Source organism: Engraulis encrasicolus, chromosome 3 (genome assembly GCF_034702125.1).
Source record: "Engraulis encrasicolus isolate BLACKSEA-1 chromosome 3, IST_EnEncr_1.0, whole genome shotgun sequence".
Taxonomy (NCBI): Eukaryota; Metazoa; Chordata; class Actinopteri; order Clupeiformes; family Engraulidae; genus Engraulis; species Engraulis encrasicolus.
In genome coordinates, this window is record NC_085859.1 from 56,232,854 (window position 1) to 56,252,853 (window position 20,000).

The 20,000-nt window shown below is 46.5% G+C and overlaps 1 protein-coding gene across 1 annotated transcript in view; it reads left to right on the forward strand.

Moving 5' to 3' along the window:
* The window catches only part of bin3 (bridging integrator 3), a 76,171-nt gene that overhangs the window by 19,960 nt on the left and 36,211 nt on the right, over positions 1 to 20,000 (forward strand). The window contains exons 3-5 of the mRNA XM_063195749.1: positions 4,593 to 4,633; positions 8,146 to 8,207; positions 13,442 to 13,578. Of these exons, the coding sequence (XP_063051819.1) occupies positions 4,593 to 4,633; positions 8,146 to 8,207; positions 13,442 to 13,578 (240 nt within the window). The remainder of the gene's footprint in view (positions 1 to 4,592; positions 4,634 to 8,145; positions 8,208 to 13,441; positions 13,579 to 20,000) is intronic.

A 20,000-nucleotide genomic window follows, 5' to 3' on the forward strand; every position in this document is an offset into this window, starting at 1 on the left:
TAAACATGTCGGAACGCATGTACAGTCGGCAACAGCTGTTGCAGATAAGAATGGACAACTCAAGCGATGTATTGGATATACCAATAGAGACACTGGAAGAACTTGGGATACTACGGCGGCATACATCGGACCCGTCTGCTTCGCCTACATGGCGACGGCGAAAGAGGTGCTCCAGAATTAGGAAGAGAGGCAAACGAGGTGGCGTCGAAACACGGCTTGCAGCCAACCCAACTCGTCCAGCAATACCATCAATTCTCTTGGCAAACGTAAGATCTATGGACAATAAGATGGATGACATAGGCTACTAAGATCAGCGAACAAAACTGTGAGGAACTGCTGTGTAACCGTGTTTACAGAATCATGCTGAACGACGGCATACCGGACTCGGCTTTACAACTGGAGCAACTTACGTGCCACCGAGCGGACAGAGCCCTTGCAGAGAAAAAACGAGGGGGAGGAATATGTGTTTACACACATGATGCTTGGTGCAAAAATGCTACGGTGGTACAGAGACACTGCTCTCCACTAGTGGAGTTCATGATCATCAAGTGCCGACCTTCTATCTACCAAGAGAAATATCCGCCATTCTACTGGTCGCAGTTTTAACCTCGCTCCTAGCAATACCACCAGCGCCAGAAGCGAGGCACTGAACGAGCTGCATCGGGGAATCAGTGAACAACAAGATGCACACCCAGATGCCTTCACAGTGGTCATGGGAGATTTCAACCACGGAAATCTCAAAACAGTTTTCTTCCAAAATTTCACCAACATGTTAACTTTCCAACAAGAGGACAAAACACCCTGGACTTTGTTTATACCCCAAAACAAGGAGCATACAAGGCAAAGCCCATCCCCCACATCGGCCTATCAGACCACCTAACGATTCTGCTACTGCCAGCCTACAGACAAAAGGTAAAACTCACCAAACCAGCTCTGAAGGAGGTGAGGAAATGGCCAGAGGGATCCGTGTCACGACTACAAGACTGCTTTGAAACCACAGATTGGGACATGTTCAAAACAGCTGCCACCCACAGCAACCACATTGACATTGAGGAGTACACAGACACTGTGACCTCCTACATCACAAAATGCATTGATGATGTTACAGAAATAAAACGCATCACCACCAGAGCCAACCAGAAGCCATGGTTCACAGAGACGTTCACAGACTGCTGAGGGCCAGAGACAAAGCCTTCAGAGCAGAGACGTAGCTGGGCCTAAAAGCAGCAAGAGCAAACCTGTCCCAGGGCATCAGGAAAGCAAAAAAGGAATACTCGGACAAAATAACAACACACTTCAAAGACAGCAGAGATGCACAGAGCCTGTGGCAGGGCATACAGGCCATCACACGGACTATAAGCCTGCACCACGAAGCTGTGACAACAACACCTCTCTGCTAAACGACCTGAACAGTTTCTTTGCCCGTTTTGAAGCACAAAAATGACACTCATCCACAGAAAACTCCCCCTCCCCCCCATGATCAACCCCTGTACCTGTCCTCTGCCAGTGTGAAGAGGACACTGGCCACCATCAACCCACGCAAAGCAGCTGGCCCAGACAACATACCTGGCCGAGTGTTGAAGGATTGTGCAGAAGAGCTGAAGGATGTCTTCACAGACATCTTTAACATCTCTCTGGAGCAAGCAGTCATCCCATCACTTTTCAAAGCTGCTACCATCATACCCGTGCCGAAGAAATAATCACCATCATGCTTCAATGACTATACCGTCCTGTAGCACTGACGCCCATAATCATGAAGTGCTTCGAACGGCTAGTCCTGTCACACATCAAAGCCACCCTACCCCCCACCCTGGACCCCTACCAGTTCGCATACCGAGCCAAGCGATCCACGGAGGATGCAATCTGCTCTGCCCTCCATCCAGCCCTCACCCACTTGGACAATAAAGACTCATATGTGAGAATGCTGTTCATTGACTTCAGCTCAGCATTCAATACCATAATACCACAACAACTCATCAGAAAACTGGACAAACTAGGTTTCAGCACCTCCCTCTGCAACTGGCTGCTGGGACTTCCTGATGCAGAGACCACAAGCAGTACGGTAGGGAATAACACCTCAAGCACCCTGACCCTGAGCACGGGGGCTCCGCAAGGTTTGTGTTCTCAGCCCCCTGCTGTTCACGCTGCTGACACATGACTGCACAACGACCCACAGCACTAACCATCTAGTGAAGTTTTGCGGATGATACAACACTGGTGGGCCTCATCACTAAGGGCGATGAGACCCACTACAGAGAAGAAGTAGACCTGCTGGCCAGATGGTGCAAAGACAACAACCTCCTGCTGAATGTCAACAAGACCAAGGAGATTGTTGTCAACTTTCAGAGGGCCCAAAAACAACTGCCACCACTGACCATCGACGGTGATGCTGTGGAGAGAGTGAGCAGCACCAAGTTCCTTGGAGTGCACATCAGCGACGACCTCTCTTGGACCACCCAACACTACATTACTGGCGAAGAAGGCCCATCAGCATCTCTACTTCTTGCGCAAACTAAAGAAGGCAAGTGCTACACCCTCCATCATGACAACATTCTACAGAGGAACCATAGAGAGCGTCGTGTCCAGCTGCATCACAGTGTGGGGAGGAAGCTGCACGGAGAAAAACAGGAAGACACTCCAGCGTGTTGTGAACACAGCGAAGAAGATCATTGGAGTACCACTCCCCTCCCTGCAGGACATTTACACCGCACGCCTCACCCGAAAAGCACTGATGATCATCAAAGACACAAGCCACCCTGCACACAAACTGTTCAGCCTCCTGCCCTCTGGAAAGAGGTACAGGCGCCTCCGTTCCCGTACCACCAGGCTTGCAAGCAGCACGATGCATCAAGCAATCAAGATACTGAACACTCAACCCACTCTCCCTTCACTGTCAGCCTCTAGCCAGCCAGGCCACTGACAACGCTCCCCCCCCTCATCCCCACCACCATATCTGCGACTGAACATTCCACCTGCACTACTACATCTGTGACTGAACTTTCAACCTGCACTAACTCAAAACATACACATGCACACACACACACACACAAACACACACACACACACACACACACACACACACACACACACACACACACACACACACAAGCACACTGCACTTTCTGCACTAAACCCAAACATACACACACTGACACACAACTCATACTCACACACATACACACACACACACACACACACACACACACATACACAGGTACACACACACAGACGCACACCGCACTTTCTACCTGCACTAAACACACACAACACACACACACACACACACACACACACACACACACACACACACACACACACACACACGCACACACGCACACAAAACACATACAAACACACACACACACATACTGCTGCTGGTGTATTTAATAAAAACCTTTTTTTAATTATTTATTTCTTCAAAACGCTATAAAGGACTTTTAGAAAAAAGAACAACAAAATACCTCCTCTTAATGTATGTTCTCTACAAGTCTTCTGTTGTCCAGTCTTGCACTTTAAATGTCTGTATGAGCAATGTCTACGTCCATACTGTCTATGTCCATGTATGAGTACTGTCTATGTCTATACTGTCTATGTCCTTACCTAGATTAGTCTATGTCTGCATGGGAGAGCAAGAAACGCAATTTCAAATTCTTTGTATGACCAGTGCATGTAAAGAAATTGACAATAAACTTGACTTGACTTGACTTGAAAATGGGGACCATCTAACCATCTAACAACCTGGCTTTGTGCTTCTCCGATAGCTCTTCTTCATGGAGAGAACAGTAAAGTTTCCTCGCTGTTAGCCTAGGCACAACAACATTTGAGGGACTTTTCCTCATTAAACATCTCATTTGCAAATGAGAAAATGACTTTAAAATTGTGCTTTTGTGAAATATTGAATAAAACATTGACTACAGTCAATGGCTTAGTGAAGCGCAAGAAGAGGACGGGAGGTTAGATTTTGAAATGGGGCCCTGCCGTGGCCAACCGGTAGGGCACTCGTCTGACATGCGGCCGACCCTGGTTCGATTCCCGGCTCGGGTCATTTGCCGACCCCTCCCCATCTCCCTCCCCATTAGCTTCCTGTCCACCTCTCAAACTGTCCTGTCAAATAAAGTCGTAAAAGACCAAAAAAAAGATCCCACATGTGTACTTCAAAAGAGATTCAGGAATATCTCTGTGCTCAGTTATAGTAGTGGTGGCTGTCCAATTACCCTTTTCCCTTTGGCTTGCAAGCATGTGTGCTTATATGCCTCTTGTTATCACACTGCAGTATTGTGTCTTTAAGCCGATAAGAGTGCACAACTCAAAGAAGTCAGTCGTTATTCGTAATATCTGGAGTCAAGTTTTTGATGGTGGTCCTGGTGTTTGGATCAGATCAGAACTGTTTCAGCTGCCGAAGCTGAAGAATCCAGATGCCGCCAACAAAAACTGGGACAGTTTTTTTTTCTTTTTTGGTTTCCCACCCACTCTGTAAAAAATGACAGCGCCTTCTGTCTATCTCTCTCTGTCTCTTCTGTCCCCCCTCCCGCATCAAATGATCTGTTCTCATTTTCTGTTGTGTGTGTTTTTGTCTTGTTTTCTCTCGGCAGGTTGAAAGAGACTTTGAGAGGGAATATGACAAGCTGCAAAAGTAAGTTTGACACGTCCGACACGATTATTTTATTTGAGTTTTGTTCACTTTAGCGGCTTTTTCCGAGTGTAGCGTGTTGTTTTTGTGTATCATTAGTGTAAAAAAAACGAGAATGGGGGGGAAAGAAGCAACTTAGAACTCTTGAATGACACCTGTTCCCACAAAGCAAGCAGGAGAGAACAAAAACGAGCACAATCCATTTTCAACATGTACATATTTTTGTTTTTTATCTTATTTATTTCTTTTTTTCGCTCAGCAATGCTCCTTGTTAGGTACATATCAAAGATGGCCCCTCATAACTGCTTCAGAAATAGCGCTACTTTGAATGAAAGCTTGACCTCTTTGTTTAAGTTGCTACACAACCGTATTTTCCCAAAGCAAAAACTCTGTATGTGTTTTTTATGAGAAAATACAGTATCGCTATAAAATGATTTGCCTTAGGCCGTGTGTGCATGTGTGAGAGAGAAGGAGAGCACGGCACTCCTTTGGTGCGCTGCGTAGCCGGAGGGGTCCCCAGGCTGAGCAAGTGGGCGCACTATGGCAACACCATGGCGACACGCTGTTTAGGTTTCACCGAGTAGCAGGCCCACGCTTAAGGAGAAAGAGAGGGAGAGAGAGAATAAAGCTCACGTTCCAGAGTGCGCATGTGTGTTTGTGTGAAAGCACAGGACAGAAAGAAAGAAAGAAAGATAGAAAAAGAAAGAAAGAAAAAAGAGAATGATGGAAAGAAAGAGTGTGTGTGTGAGATAATTGTGAGAGGCGTTGAGGCTAGTTTCAGTGGTGGGGTGCTTGCGTATGTGCACACTGCTCAGACGTGTTCAGACACCTTTATTGAACGCGCCTCTGATATTATCAAACAGTCTGTGGCATCTCACCCATTTATGAGGAAAGTTTTTGCCGTGTTCAGCAGTACCAAACAAGAACGCAGTAACTGCATATCTGATTGAAATTGAGTTTAGACCGGAAATGGGTTTTATAATATCGCCTTTGTCTTGTGTTAAAGAAATTCGGTTCAACTTTGTCCCGTATCAGTGAAAAATCATATTGAAGATGCAGTACTTACAAAAACGGATGTTACTGCGTTTTGTTTTGTTTTAAGAAGTTATGTCTTACAAGCTAAAATGCAGTAAGTCATGTCACGTGTACTATACTTATCATTGAAGCAGTGGTTCATGAACAGACGGTAATACAAAACAAGAACGCAACTACAATTTTGTGGTGAAAAAGACATATAAATGTTGTTTCCCCCTAAGAGTTCTTTTGTTCTAGAGTTCTATTCCATTCCATTATCTACTGCAGTTCTACTTATCCGCTAGATCTGAAACGGAGAAACGCCACCGGAGTGTGACCTATGAAACCCCTCCCATCCTGATGATACAGCTCCCAACCTGACTACACACACACACACACACACACACACACACACACACACACACACACACACACACACACACACACACACACACACACACACTTTGCACATACAAACTCACGTCACATCATCATGAGCACGCACGCACGCACGCACGCACGCACGCACGCACGCACACACACCGTATGCTTCTCTCATGTACAAGTGAGGAGAGCAGGGTGGCCCTAGCCAGTGAGTGTAAAGGAGCATCTGGTTGGCACTGCCTCCATTTGCACCTGGAGAGGAGAGGAGAGGAGAGGAGAGGGGGCAGGGGAGGGGAGGGCGATAGAGATATGATGGGGCCCTCTTTTCATAATAGCCCTGAAGTCTTCTACGTCTGACACACACACACACACACACACACACACACACACACACACACACACACACACACACACACACACACACACACACACACACACACACACACACACACACACACACACACAATCACTCACACATTGTCATGTATTCAGTCACACACTTGCTCATTCCATACAGACTTAAACGCAGACACACGCAGGCACACACACACTTTATGAACAGTGGAAAAAAGACGCACACACTTGCCCACGCTCACAAACTTTCATGCGCGCACACACACTCACGCGCACTGTTAAAAATGAAATGGTGTTTCGTCCCTCCCTCTCGCTAGTTGCTCGCCCTGCAGTCCCCTTCTGTCTCCTAATGATAGCCCTCAGGTGTGTGTGTGTGTGTGTGTGTGTGTGTGTGTGTGTGTGTGTGTGTGTGTGTGTGTGTGTGTGTGTGTGTGTGTGTGTGTGTGTGTGTGTGTGTGTGTGTGTGTGTGTGTGTGTGTGTGTGTGTGTGTGTGTGTGTGTGTGTGTGTGTGTGTGTGTGAGTGTGAGCCCCTCAGATGTGTGTGTGTGTGTGTTTGCACATTTGTGTGTGTGTTGTGTGCACATGTGTGTGTGTGTGAGCACACGTTTGTGCATGTGTTGCTGTGTGTGCCCCTCAGATGTGCGGTGACAGGCCGTCCCGTGGGGATTCCCCAAACAGCGGCTCGTTTTCCCCCTAATTGATGTAATGAACAGCCCCCCTACTCGCTCCGCTCTCAATTGCCCGCTAATTGCCAGCGTTAACACCCACCGCGTTAGCAAGCAGCGGAGCTGGCGAGGAGCGCGGAGGCAAGAAGAGACCCCGCGAGAACCCATTCGGGCCTCCCCTTGTTCTTATGAGTATTTATTATTATCCGCTGTTATTGTTCCCTTTGTTGAGAGAGTAAAGCGTAGGCATAGGCAAGTGTGAATTCCCTTCTCTCACCTTTGTTCTCTTAAGTACAATTTAAAAAAATGTTTTGCCTTTTACATTTTTGACAAGACGGTGGAGGAGAGACGGGAAATGAGTGGGGAGAGAGAGACAGGGAAGGATCGGCAAATGATCCTGGGCCGCAATCGAACCTGGGTCGCCAGCATAGTAACCCAGTGCCCTTCCATTGGGCCACGGCCCAACAATTTTTTTTGATTGTTTGATAATACTAAACGTGATTTTGTAAGGGGTTAGAAAAAGTTGTGACTATGGTGCTGTGGTTTGAGGAGCCGGGGATGGTGCAGTGGACCATTTGGTTTCATGATCTGAAAGGCTGATGATGATGATGGTGATGATAATGATGATTTGTTTAACCCATTGCTGCCTAAAGCACCTGCAATAAATGCCTGCTGAATGCCTAAGCCCTTTTTGGGAAAAGTTGCCCTCAGCCTATAAAAACCTCAGCCTCTGAAGCACAAAAAAACATGAAATAAGTTCCCCCATCTTGCGTTGGGGGAGCGAATGTGTTCATTCAGCTCTAACATACCAACATGTTAAATAAAAAGATCTCAAATCTCATGAGCCCAATATTCTGCGTCATGCAGCTCCAGGCACCAAAGGTCAATGTTGCGCAAGGCAACATCCAGCAGCATCAATGGGTTAATTGTCAGGGGATCACTGACATTTGTCCCACATTCCTCTCTTTCTCTCTCTCCCTCTCTCTCTCTCTCTCTCTCTCTCTCTCTCTCTCTCTCTCTCTCTCTCTCTCTCTCTCTCTCTCTCTCTCTCTCTCTCTCTCTCTCTCTCTCTCTCTCTCTCTCTCTCTCCCTCTCAGGCTGGAGGAGCAGACCAAGAAGCTGCACAAGGACATGAAGAAGAGCACAGAGGCTGATACAGGTGTGTGTGTATGTGTGCGTGCGTGTGTCTGGGTGTGTTTGGTAGTATGTTGGTCTCTTGGGCTCCATCTCATTGTGCTTGTGTTCTTGTGATGTGAGACAAGACATCATTGACTACAGAATTGTTATTCAAAATCAATTGCAATGGGGATGTTGAATGGGGAAAAGTGCCCTAAAAGTTGTTGTGCCTAGGTTGACAGCGGGGTGGGGCGTCAGCAAAGCACGAGGCCACAAGCACAAGTCCAGGACGGGATGTTGGATAATGAGATGGACTCCATGGGTTTCAGCCACCAGAGATGGAGAGTGATGGAGATGGTGGTGGAGGGTGGCACTGACTAGAGTTCCTTCTTTTCTCTCTCTTCATTTCCGATGCTACGTACGGCACAATATGGGCCAGCCTATTTAAGAAACAGAGCTGTCATCTCCGTCATCATAATTACTGCACTCCATCTGTTGCGCAGGTCCTCTTCTCCCACCAACTGCCACCCGACACACACACACACACACACACACACACACACACACACACACACACACACACACACACACACACACACACACACACACACACACACACACACACACACACACACACACACACACACACACACACACGCAAAGCTCTTGTGCGTGTGTGTGTGTGTGTGTGCGTGTGCGTGTGCGTGTGCGTGTGCGTGTGCGTGTGCGTGTGCGTGTGTGTGTGTGTGTGTGTGTGTGCGTGTGTGTGTGTGTGTGTGTGTGTGTGAACGCGCGCACTCCAATGTCCCTATACTATATACATAGACTACTGCTGTCACAGAGGGAAGGCCTCTTTACTTACTAGCAGCCTTTTTCTAATGAACAAGAACAAGACTGTTGGCCTGTTGGACAAAGCAGCATTTTGAATAATTAGATTTGAGGGCTGGGTTGGGGGTTGATTTGGTGTTACTGTTGATTTTAAGGAGAAAGATTGATTGACTTGGTGATTAATGTTAAACACACTACGACAAAGTGCTTATCTAATGTCAAACTGATGTTTATACAGATTTGTATTTTTGTCCCCTTCATTGCAAGTTGCTGGTGTTTATACAAAGTTGTCTTTATCAGTCATCACTGCAAATTACTTGTATACCAGATATTTTCTACTGGTGGCATCTTATTTTATTTATGTTATTATTTCAGATTATAGTATGCTCTGCTTATGCTGTAAGTTGTTAATGAACTGAAGACAATGTAGTTGAGGGCGAAGTCTTATCTTGAAATCTTCAGTCAATCTGCCTTTTGCTATGTCTTGGTTTTTTTTTCTCCCCTCGTCTTTATTTCCCTTCAAAGTCTCGCACTCAGATTGGCTTAAGTTGTTCTTTTTCTTTTCAATTAGAGTCAAAGTGTCAGTAAACAGACAAACTTTGGCGATCGCACTCCCCTAGCAAAGTGCATTAGCATAACAAAATTGAAGTCTGGCTCTCTTTTTTTTCTTGAACGGATAGAGGAAGTGTGGGGGTCTACCCCCCCATACCCTTTTCCTCTACACACACACACATACACACACACATACACATACAGCCACACACACACACACACACACATACACAGCCAGCCCCTGCGCAGCTGTCCCCAGTGAGGCTCGTTTAGCTTGATCGCGGTGCCGTCATCTGATGAGCGCCCTGAGCCTAACCGTAGATGGCAGCCGGGCCCGGGAACAGTAATTGGCACTGGCACTGTAGAAACATTTGTACAGGCTCACAGCTCCCCTGTTTTTGTTTTTTTTTTCTATTATATTTCTTTTCTTTTTTTTTTGGTTGGAAATTTTGAATATTCATCTCCATCGCAGCCCCCATCCGTTCAACAGATGCAGCGCTGCTACTGTACCCTCGCACCCTCTTTTTTTCCCTCCTCTTCTTCTTTCCTCTTGTCTCGTCTCTCCCGTCCTCTCCCGTCCTCTCCTCTCCTCTCCTCTCCTCTCCTCTCCTCTCCTCTCCTCTCCTCTCCCGTCCTCTCCCGTCCTCTCCTCTCCTCTCCTCTCCTCTCCTCTCCTCCATGTGCTCTCTCGTTCATTGCAAATACGTTCCCCTGAGCTCAGCCCTGTTGTGTTGCTGTGTGTGTGTTGTTGTGTGAGTTGTGTTATTGTTTGTATTGTGGTATGTGTATTGTGTTGTGGTGTGTGCATTGTCTTTGTATTGTGTGTTGTGGTGTCTTCTGCGCTCCTCTCCTCTCCTCTCCTCTCCTCTCCTCTCCTCTCCTCTCCTCTCCTCTCCTCGCGAGGGGCCTGTGGTTTGGCTCAGTTCCACATCTGTGGTCCATCTTGGCTCAGGTGTGACGAGACACCTGCCGTGTGTTTAGAGCAAGGTAGAGCAAGGCCAACAGACTACGACATACACAGCAGAGGGTTTTGTTTGTTTACTTTTCTCTCCTCTCCTCCTCTTCTCATCTAATCTGTGGGACAACACCAACTCTGCAGTTATTGGTCCCATTCCATCTCTTATTGACCTGATTGACCCCTATATGTACATGGATGACATTGAAATGCTGTTTCTCCTCGCACTGAATTAGAAAAAAAAAGATAGGCTATAGACAATTCAAGGGTCTTTATATTAATCTTGACTCAGGAAATTTGTCTTGGGAATGCATATAACTGCTGCATCACATACAACACATGATGAAAAAAAATCCCCTTATATACAGACATATGGTGCCATTGTAGAGATGCATAAAGTGCAGAGACCTAGAGCAGCCTCATACACACATGACATTACATGGATGGTGGTTTGTTCAAGTTCGAGAAGTTCAGACAATGGAATAAAAGAGAACTTGTACATGTTCAAAAAGCTTTTGTTGTTTTTAACTGGGACTGTGAATCGCCTGCCAGAGGGTAGCTCTGGTTTCAAAAGATGTGGTGGCTCCTCAATTATTCTCCTGGCCTTCCTGTGGCCTGACGGTGTAATATATTGGAAATTGACAGACAGCGCACTAATGCACTAATTTTCCACTGCTGGTTTTCTGGTAGGCCTACAGCTCGACGCAGGGCGACTCGGCCGCCACTTTTTGCTCTTCAATTGAACTGTGTCGTGCCCAATCGAAAAGCAAAAAGTGGCAGCCGAGTCACGCTGTGTCGAGCTGTAAGCTTAGGCCTACCAGAAAAACGGCAGTGGAAAAGAGCCATAATATTTCTGTACCATATGTGCATCATTGCCAATGGGGACTAATGTTCGAGTCCGGCCTGGGTTGTTTCCCAACCCTTCCCCATTCCTCTCTCCCACTTGTTTCCTGTTAACTTTCAACCTACCGTATCCTATCTTAATAACAGCAAAAAGTCAGAGAAATATTGAAAAAATAGTCAAACAGTAGAAAGCAAGCAGAAAGTAAAATAGGTAGTGCAATTTAAGAGGAAATGGGGGGGCTCACAGTTCAGGTAATAAACAGGTAACTCACTATTACGCTGAATTACAGTGCAGAGATTGGGCGACATGGAGAGCAAACAAAGTCCACAAGAACCAGTGTGCTCCCACGAAAACATTTTAATTGTAACATTTTGGGGCAGGCACGCACCTTGCATCACCTTTGACACGTTACAATTAATGGCTGTTTTGTGGGAGTAGTCTGTTGTTGCGAAGTTAGTTTCCTGTTCATTAGCTTTCCCTTTTGGTCCAGAAGCCAGACTGTTTCAGGTGGGCGGAAAGGCTCAAGGCCTACTGTATACTGAACGTGTGGTAGTAACGTGACGTCTCACCTGTGTGTGTGTGTGTGTGTGCGCGTGTGCGTGCGTGAGTGTGATTTCATGCCTGCGTGTGTGTACGTGGTAGTAACGTCTCACCTATGTGTGTCTGTGTGTGTGTGTGTGTGTGTGTGTGATTTCATGCCTGCGTGTGTGTACGTGGATGCACCACATGTGTGCATGCACCGCATGCATGTGTATTTTGGCACGCTTACTATGTAGGAGCTTGCCTGTGTGTATTGAATGGAATGTCATATTGTCTCAGTCTGTCCACCTGTAGGCGGTTGGGCCAGGTATTGGAATTAGTGTGTGTTTGTGTGTGTGTGTGTGTGTGTGTGTGTGTGTGTGTGTGTGTGTTTGTGTGTGTGTGTGTTCGTTTAGGGTAGATGTCTTCCAAATGCAATGTAATGTTTGAGTGTGTGCGTGTGTAGGGGAGTGATTCTACGATTCGCCTGCGCTTTTGGCAAAAGCAAAATGTCAATTATCAGTATTTTTTTTCAACCAAATGAACTAGATGTTTACATAGTGTATATATTTAAGTTTCCAAACAAACAAATTGCCAAGCTTAATCTTAAATCATTTGATAAATACTCTAATGAAAGAGAACATTTGCTTGATTATTTTGTCAACAGTGTTATGGACAAATACCATGTAATTTCAAACATATATAAAAATACTACAGAGTAGAAATAACATGCGTTTGAAAGTGCTTATGTCCCTTAGCAATAATGTTGTCATTAATCTGTGCAACTGATATAGAAAATGTGATTGTTGAGCTTCATAAGTAGGATTTTTTGATTCACTGTGATACAGACTGACACATTTTTCATTATAAATCCCTGTAACGTCTGATTTGAATTTAGTCACCCTCCTTACACAAGACTTCCTTCTCCAGAGATAATCCCTAGTGTCTGTTCATAGGATTTTTCCAACACATAAGGGATCAATAGCACAAAAACACTTTCAAAACGGTCAACCGTGTTACTCAACTGTGTTACGGTCAACAGTGCAGGGGAACAAGTCGGCACTTTTTTAGGAGAAAAAACAGAGCAGACAAACCCATCTCCTTAGAACACAAATTATTTTGTTTGTTTGTCTGTCAATATGGATATAAATTGGCAAAAACATACTCCTCCTCAACTGTCATAGTTAATTGTAACACCATTGACGGTAAGACGGCTTGACTTTTCAGCCATTTTTATGGTGTTGTGCTAAAACCAGTGCCCAAAACCAGTATTAAATATTCGTTCTTGCTGAGGGAAATAATGCCATGTCTACACTTTCTGTATTATATGATAAATGTCTGCTAATGTCCAAAACATCATTGGATGCAGTTAATAGTTAGTGGAATTGGCAAATAAAATCCATGGACTTAAAAGTGCAGCCGAATCGTAGAATCACTCAGGTGTTTCCAAACACATACCAGTGAAGCTCTCTGGTCACCTGCTGAGTAACGTGTGTGTGTGTGTCAGCCAGGTCCAAGGTTGCGGTGTAGATCTGGGGTTATCTGCTGAGTAACTCTCTAATGTGTGTGTGTGTTTCAGCCATGTCCAAGGCGGCGGTGAAGATCTCTGGTGACCTGCTGAGTAACCCTCTGTGTGAGCAGGACCCGTCCTTCCTGGAGTTCATGACGGCCCTGGACACCGCCATGAAGAGGATGGACGCATTCAACCAGGAGAAGGTGAATAAGACAGGCACGCACGCACGCACGCACACACGCACACACACACGCACGCACGCACACACACACACACACACACACACACACACAGAGACACACACACACACACACACACACACACACACACACACACACACACACACACACACACACACACACACACACACACACACACACACAGACAGACAGACAGACAGACAGACAGACAGACAGACAGACAGACAGACAGACAGACAGACAGACAGACAGACAGACAGACAGACAGACAGACAGACACACACACACACACACACACACACACACACACACACACACACACACACACACCCACACACACACACACACACACACACACACACACACACACACACAGACACACACACTCAGACACAAAAACACACAGACACATACACACACAGACACATACACACACAGACACACACACACAGACACACACACACAGACACACACACAGACACACACACAGACACACACACAGACACACACACAGGCACAGACACACGCACAGACACGCACAGACACACACAGACACACACAGACACACACAGACACACACACACACACACACACACACACACACACACACACACACACACACACACACACACACACACACAGACACACAGACGCATGTGCTCGCTTGATTTGGTGATAGATTGTTGATACGAGCTGTGTGAGTGTGCGCACGCGTGCGTCCGCCTGTTTGTGTGTGATTGGTATCGGATGCGTCTATGACTGGTGCGTTGGCTCCTGGTTTGATGCTGCAGACTGGTTGGTTGTGTGTGTGTTTGTGTGTGTGTGTTAGTGTGTGTGTGAGTCACTCAGCCTGTTTAAAATAACACTGTGTCTCCACAGAATGGAGTATCTCTCTCTCTTTCTCTCCCTGTCTCATTCTCTCTCTCTGTCTCTCTCTCTCTGTCCCCCTCTCTCTCCACCGTGTCTCTGGCTGTCCATGTATAATGGGATCTGGGTGTTCCTTACTTCCTGCCAGTCTTTTCTTAATCCTCTCATCCCTTCACTCCTCCTGTCATACACTATTCTGTCTTTCTTTTTGTGTTTTTTTTTGCTGGGTTTCTCTTTTTTTGTTTATTTGCTCTCTCTCTCTCTCTCTCTCTCTCTCTCTCTCTCTCTCTCTCTCTCTCTCTCTCTCTCTCTGTCTCTCTGTCTCTCTGTCTCTCTGTGTCTTTCTTTCTTTCTTTCATTTAGTTTTTCCGTCTTTTTCTCGTCTTTCTCTTTTTCTTTTTTGGTCTTCTTTGTTTCCGTTCCCCAATATTATTTTGCCGTGTTTACGACAAAGAGAAAGCGCTTGATTAAAATCGCAGCTGAAGGTAATTGCAATGGGAATCGTATTAGCATTGAATGCAAGAGTAGTGTCTTCAGGGCACGGCACTTGTGAGACACGCAGCGCTTAACCAATAAATAAATAAATAAGATAAAATAAATAAGATGGAATAAAATAAGACGCCATAAAATGAAAAACGAAACCGTGAAAAGTGAGTGGAGTCGCAGCGAGACAGGCAGCCGATCGGGAGGGGACGCTGAGAGCTTACGGAGTAAAGATGGAGAAAAGTAACTAACTAACGAGGCTCCGTCTTTGATTATTGTCAGTGGAGAGCGTGGCATGCCTGCACACCAGAGATTGTGTGTGCATCATCTCTCTCTCGCTCTCTCTCTCTCTCTCTCTCTCTCTCTCTCTCTCTCTCTCTCTCTCTCTCTCTCTCTCTCTCTCTCTCTCTCTCTCTCTCTCTCTCTCTCTCTCTCTCTTTCTTTCTCTCTTTCTCTCATCTTATTTACTTATTGGCATTTCTTTCTTTCTTTCTTTCTTTCTTTCTTTCTTTCTTTCTTTCTTTCTTTTTTTCACCCCCCAACCGTTCTTGGCAATGCTTGTGGACTGAGTGGGAGTGTTTTCCCTTCTTTAACCAGGGATGACGCTCTCAGCCTCAGATGCACGACAGTCGGAGTGCTCTCTCCCCCTTTCTCTTTGCCTCTCTCTCTCTCTCTCTCTCTCTCTCTCTCTCTCTCTCTCTCTCTCTCTCTCTCTCTCTCTCTCTCTCTCTCTCTCTCTCTCTCTCTCTCTCCCCCCATACCAGCCTCTAACACTCTTATGACCTCTGGCTCTCCCCCTCTTACTTAAATGAAGGGCCTTAACATGTCTTTGTCCATGGACATGCTAAAGTGTGAGGTACTGGAGTGTGATTACAATGCAGCTCTTGACTAGCAGCAGCGAGTGTGTTTTTATCTGAGGCTATGCCGAGCCCAGTCACAATGGAGCGTCGAGAGGCTGGGGGCCTTTCTTTCTCGTGCGCTATGGGGTTGGAGACGCTAAAGTGTTGATTTTTATTTTTCTCCTCCTGTGCTGTGCTCCAGTAACAGCCTCTCGCTCTTTTCCTTTGGCAGATTGGCCATGAGTAACGTTTCTCACAAGAGCCTTTTTTTCCCTTTTTTTCTTCCTCGCTGTTCTGTCGTTTCGAAGGCTCCCTCGCTGAGAATCTGGCCTCGGCAGCTGAGAGAGCGAGAGATAGACAGACAAACAGAGAGCACACACTGGCCCACTTTACATTGCATTGCAGCGCCGTATTTCATCAACACAGCATTGACAAATAAAGATCTCTCCTCTCCTCTCCTCTCCTCTCCTCTCCTCTCCTCTCCTCTCCTCTCCTCTCCTCTCCTCTCCTCTCCTCTCCTCTCCTCTACTTCACACTATTCGTCTCGACTCCTCTCTTGTTCTCTGCTGCTTTCCTCATGTTCTCACGTCTCCTCTTCTCTTCTCTCCTTTCCTTTCTCCTCTTTTTCTCCTCTCTTCTCCGCGCCACTCTGGTTTCCTTTAGCTGAGCACCATTAAGAACCCTACAGCGTTTTTTTAATGTCTCCCCGCTTCCGCAAACGGCACTCTCACAAGGGGCCGCTGCGTTTGCCTCTGCCCTTCTCCTATGTCTCTCCTGACCTCAGTGACCTCCCATAGAGAGAGACAGAGAAGACCATAGAGAGAGCGAGAGAGTGAGAAAGAGAGAGCGAGCGCGAGAGAGACAGAGAGGGAGAAAGAAAAGAAGAGATTGAAAGGGAGATGGATGAATGGATAGAGAGAGGGTGATATGGAAATAGATATGGATGGTTGTAGGGCTGTAACGATATTGTATCGAACCGAGAAATCGTGATACACAGAGTCAGGATACTGTATCGTGATACAAAGTGGCAGTATCGTGATATGCCTTTTTAAGGTTTTGATACCCATCTGCCCAGAAAACAACCACATGATATGAAGTGATAGTGCTTCCAAGCATCACCATTATTATATAGAAACTTTTTGTAGCCTCGTGTAACCTATTCTACCTTTGAACTATCGTAGTTTTATTCATAAAGATTATGATGTTGGCAAATGTAAAAGAGGGGTGTATTGAACCGTAGGTCAAGAATCGTGATGCGAAACGAAGTTGGAGTTGAGTGTATCGTTACAGCCCTAGATGGTTGAGAGAGGTAAGGATGGGGAGATGGGAAAGTGAAAGAAAAAGATGGCAAGAGAAACGGTGATGAATGGAGAGATAGAGAGAGAGACAAGGAGGAAGGAGAGAGAGGGGGGGGGGGAGAAAGAGAGAGTGTTTGTGTGTGTTTATCCCTACAGTCAAGAGCTTACTTATCTGGCTTCGCCGGACTTCTACGGCAGACCTGTTCCGCAGTCGATGCAAACCACTTGAAAGGCGAGCAAGAGTTTGACCCCGCACACAGACCCTCAATGAGGCCACATGCTGATTCTGTTGAAGATTTCTCTTCACCGGAGTCAGGCGGGTCATGAGTGAAAGGTGTGTGTGTATACTGTTTGTGTGTGTGTGAACGCGTGTGTGTGTCTGAGAGAGGAAATGCGTAGGCGTTCGGCAAGCTGGTTAGCACTTCTCTGTATTGCAAATGTGTGCGTGTGATCCTGTACCTACTTGGTTGCCTGAACCCTGGGCCAGGTGTGGAGATAATCGAGGAGCTAATGTATACATTAAGCCGGTCAGTATGGATCCATGCAAGAGCATCCGGGGTCATTCCTATGCACGCAGTAGCAGAAGGTAACCACATACAGATCCAGCCTGCATTATCTTTATGGTTTGCCTCCTCTCCCAGATTCGATTAGCAGCTGAACGATGCTCGATGCCCTCTGTTAACATCGTTTTTTAGTATTGGATTTTTGGCAGGGCGTTTTTTTATGTCTCTCACTGTAAAGTAATTGTTTTGTTTGTTTGTTTAATTTGAGATTTTTTTTGTATTGTTTGCTGACCCCTTTTCAACTGGCAGCTGCTGAAAACTCATCTCAACGTTTCATTGGTTGTGACTGTGAGGCGTACTGTATTGGGTTCCTCTGGACAGCTGATCCTTGCTTACACTACACCTCCGGAGGAAGCTCTAAGTTTGCCGTCGTTCCTGGCTGCAACGTCTTGGGGCTATGGAGGGAGAGAGGGAGAGGCAGAAAGAGAAAGAGAGAGAGAGATTGATTCCCACGATGTGCCTGCCAACTCCCACCATAAACCAACTAGGCAGTTCTGATGAACGTCTCTGTTTGGCTGTTGGTTTGCCGGTCTCCACTCTCTCGCGTCTCCTTGGCTTGGCTGTGCTCAGCCCTGGCGTTTGGTTTTCACCAGCAGCCTGTCAGCTTTTGGCGCCGGAGCAAGGAGCCGAGGGGCAAAATGAAAACAGTGCACAGCTGATTGTAAATGCAACATTCGTTGTTGTTTTTTTTTTCTTGTGTTTTTTTTTTTTTTTAGCTGCGAACATCCGTATGTGTGTGCGCGTGAGTTTGGGATAGCACCTCAGGACTCTTTAGCCGTTAATGAAAGGCTTGTGATTCACACGGAGCTCTGTGAGGTTCACCGTGGCACAAAAAAAAATTGGAAAGAAGAAAACCCACAGCGATTCTCCGTCCAATCGGGCAGCTCGGTAGCCAGGCACGAGCCAATCAGAAGAGCCTCCTGGCCGCTTCCCCCCCCCCCCTCTTCGATGATGCTGGAACGAAATACATGGCCTGGAGGGTTTCAGAGAGCGAGAAAGACTGAAAAAGAAAAACAGTGATGTGATAAGGAAGACTGCGTTTAAGCCCTTCCTTCACTGTGGTGTGAATCATTTCTCTCTCTCTCTCTCTCTCTCTCTCTCTCTCTCTCTCTCTCTCTCTCTCTCTCTCTCTCTCTCTCTCTCTCTCTCTCTCTCTCTCTGTTTCTCCCTCTCGTTTTCTCACTTTCCGACCTGGTCTCTCTCTCTCTTTCTCTCTTTCTCTCTCTCTCTCTCTCTCTCTCTCTCTCTCTCTCTCTCTCTCTCTCTCTCTCTCTCTCCTTCCCTGTGCGTTGTCAAAGATGCTGCAGGGCCTTCTGTGGATGGAAGCTGAGGCTGGCCATGAAAGGCAGGAAGGAAGGAGGAAGGGATGGATCAGCCAAGGAGTGAGGATGGATAGATAGATACATGACGGCGAGGGAAGAGGAGGAGAGGGGAGGAGAGGAGAGGAGAGGGGAGGAAAGGGAAGGGAAGGGAACGGGAGAGAGGTGGTTATTGATTTGTGTGCGAGTGAGGTCTGCGCTGGGGTCTGTGTGTATTTTTGGTGTTGTGTTGTGTTGTGTTGTGTTGTGTTGTGTTGTGTTGTGTTGTGTTGTGTTGTGTTGTGTTGTGTTGTGTTGTGTTGTGTTGTGTTGTGTGTGCCGGGGTGCCCTCTGCCCCGTGACTCACGGGCCGCTGCAGGAGCAACAGGCCTCAGGCAGGAATCAGCTACACGCAGCAGCATTGACACACACACACACACACACACACACACACACACACACACACACACACACACACACACACACACACACACACACACACACACACACACACACACACACACACACACACACACACACACCGCACCAGTTAAAGACACACCACACTAGTTAAAAACACACACACACACACACACACACACACACACACACACACTGAACTCAATGTCTCTGCCTCTCTCTCTTCCTCTTGTCTCAATCGCTTGCTTGCTCTATCTCTCTCCAGTTTTACATAGCACCTATTCTCTTTTTCTCCCTCACTCCTTCCCTCAGCTCCACCATTCACTGCACCTCTGCTTCACAGCACCTCCCCTCCCATTCTTTGCTTTTTCTGTTTTTCTCAATCTCAGATGTCAGTAACACAGATGCTTTTGTTTTTGTTAAGTACCAACATTTTTCTTACCAGCTGTTAGTCTTAAACGCACGCACACGCGATCACATTGTTGCTGTCTGTTTTAGTCTTTCTGTTTTGACTGACTACTTTACCAATGGTGAATGATTCGCTGATTAAGATCCTGTCATCCACATCCTGAGGTGGAGCTGTCAGTTAGCACCTCGATTCTACTCCATACATGTACAGTGCCCTCCACAATTATCGGCACCCCTAGTTGAGATGTG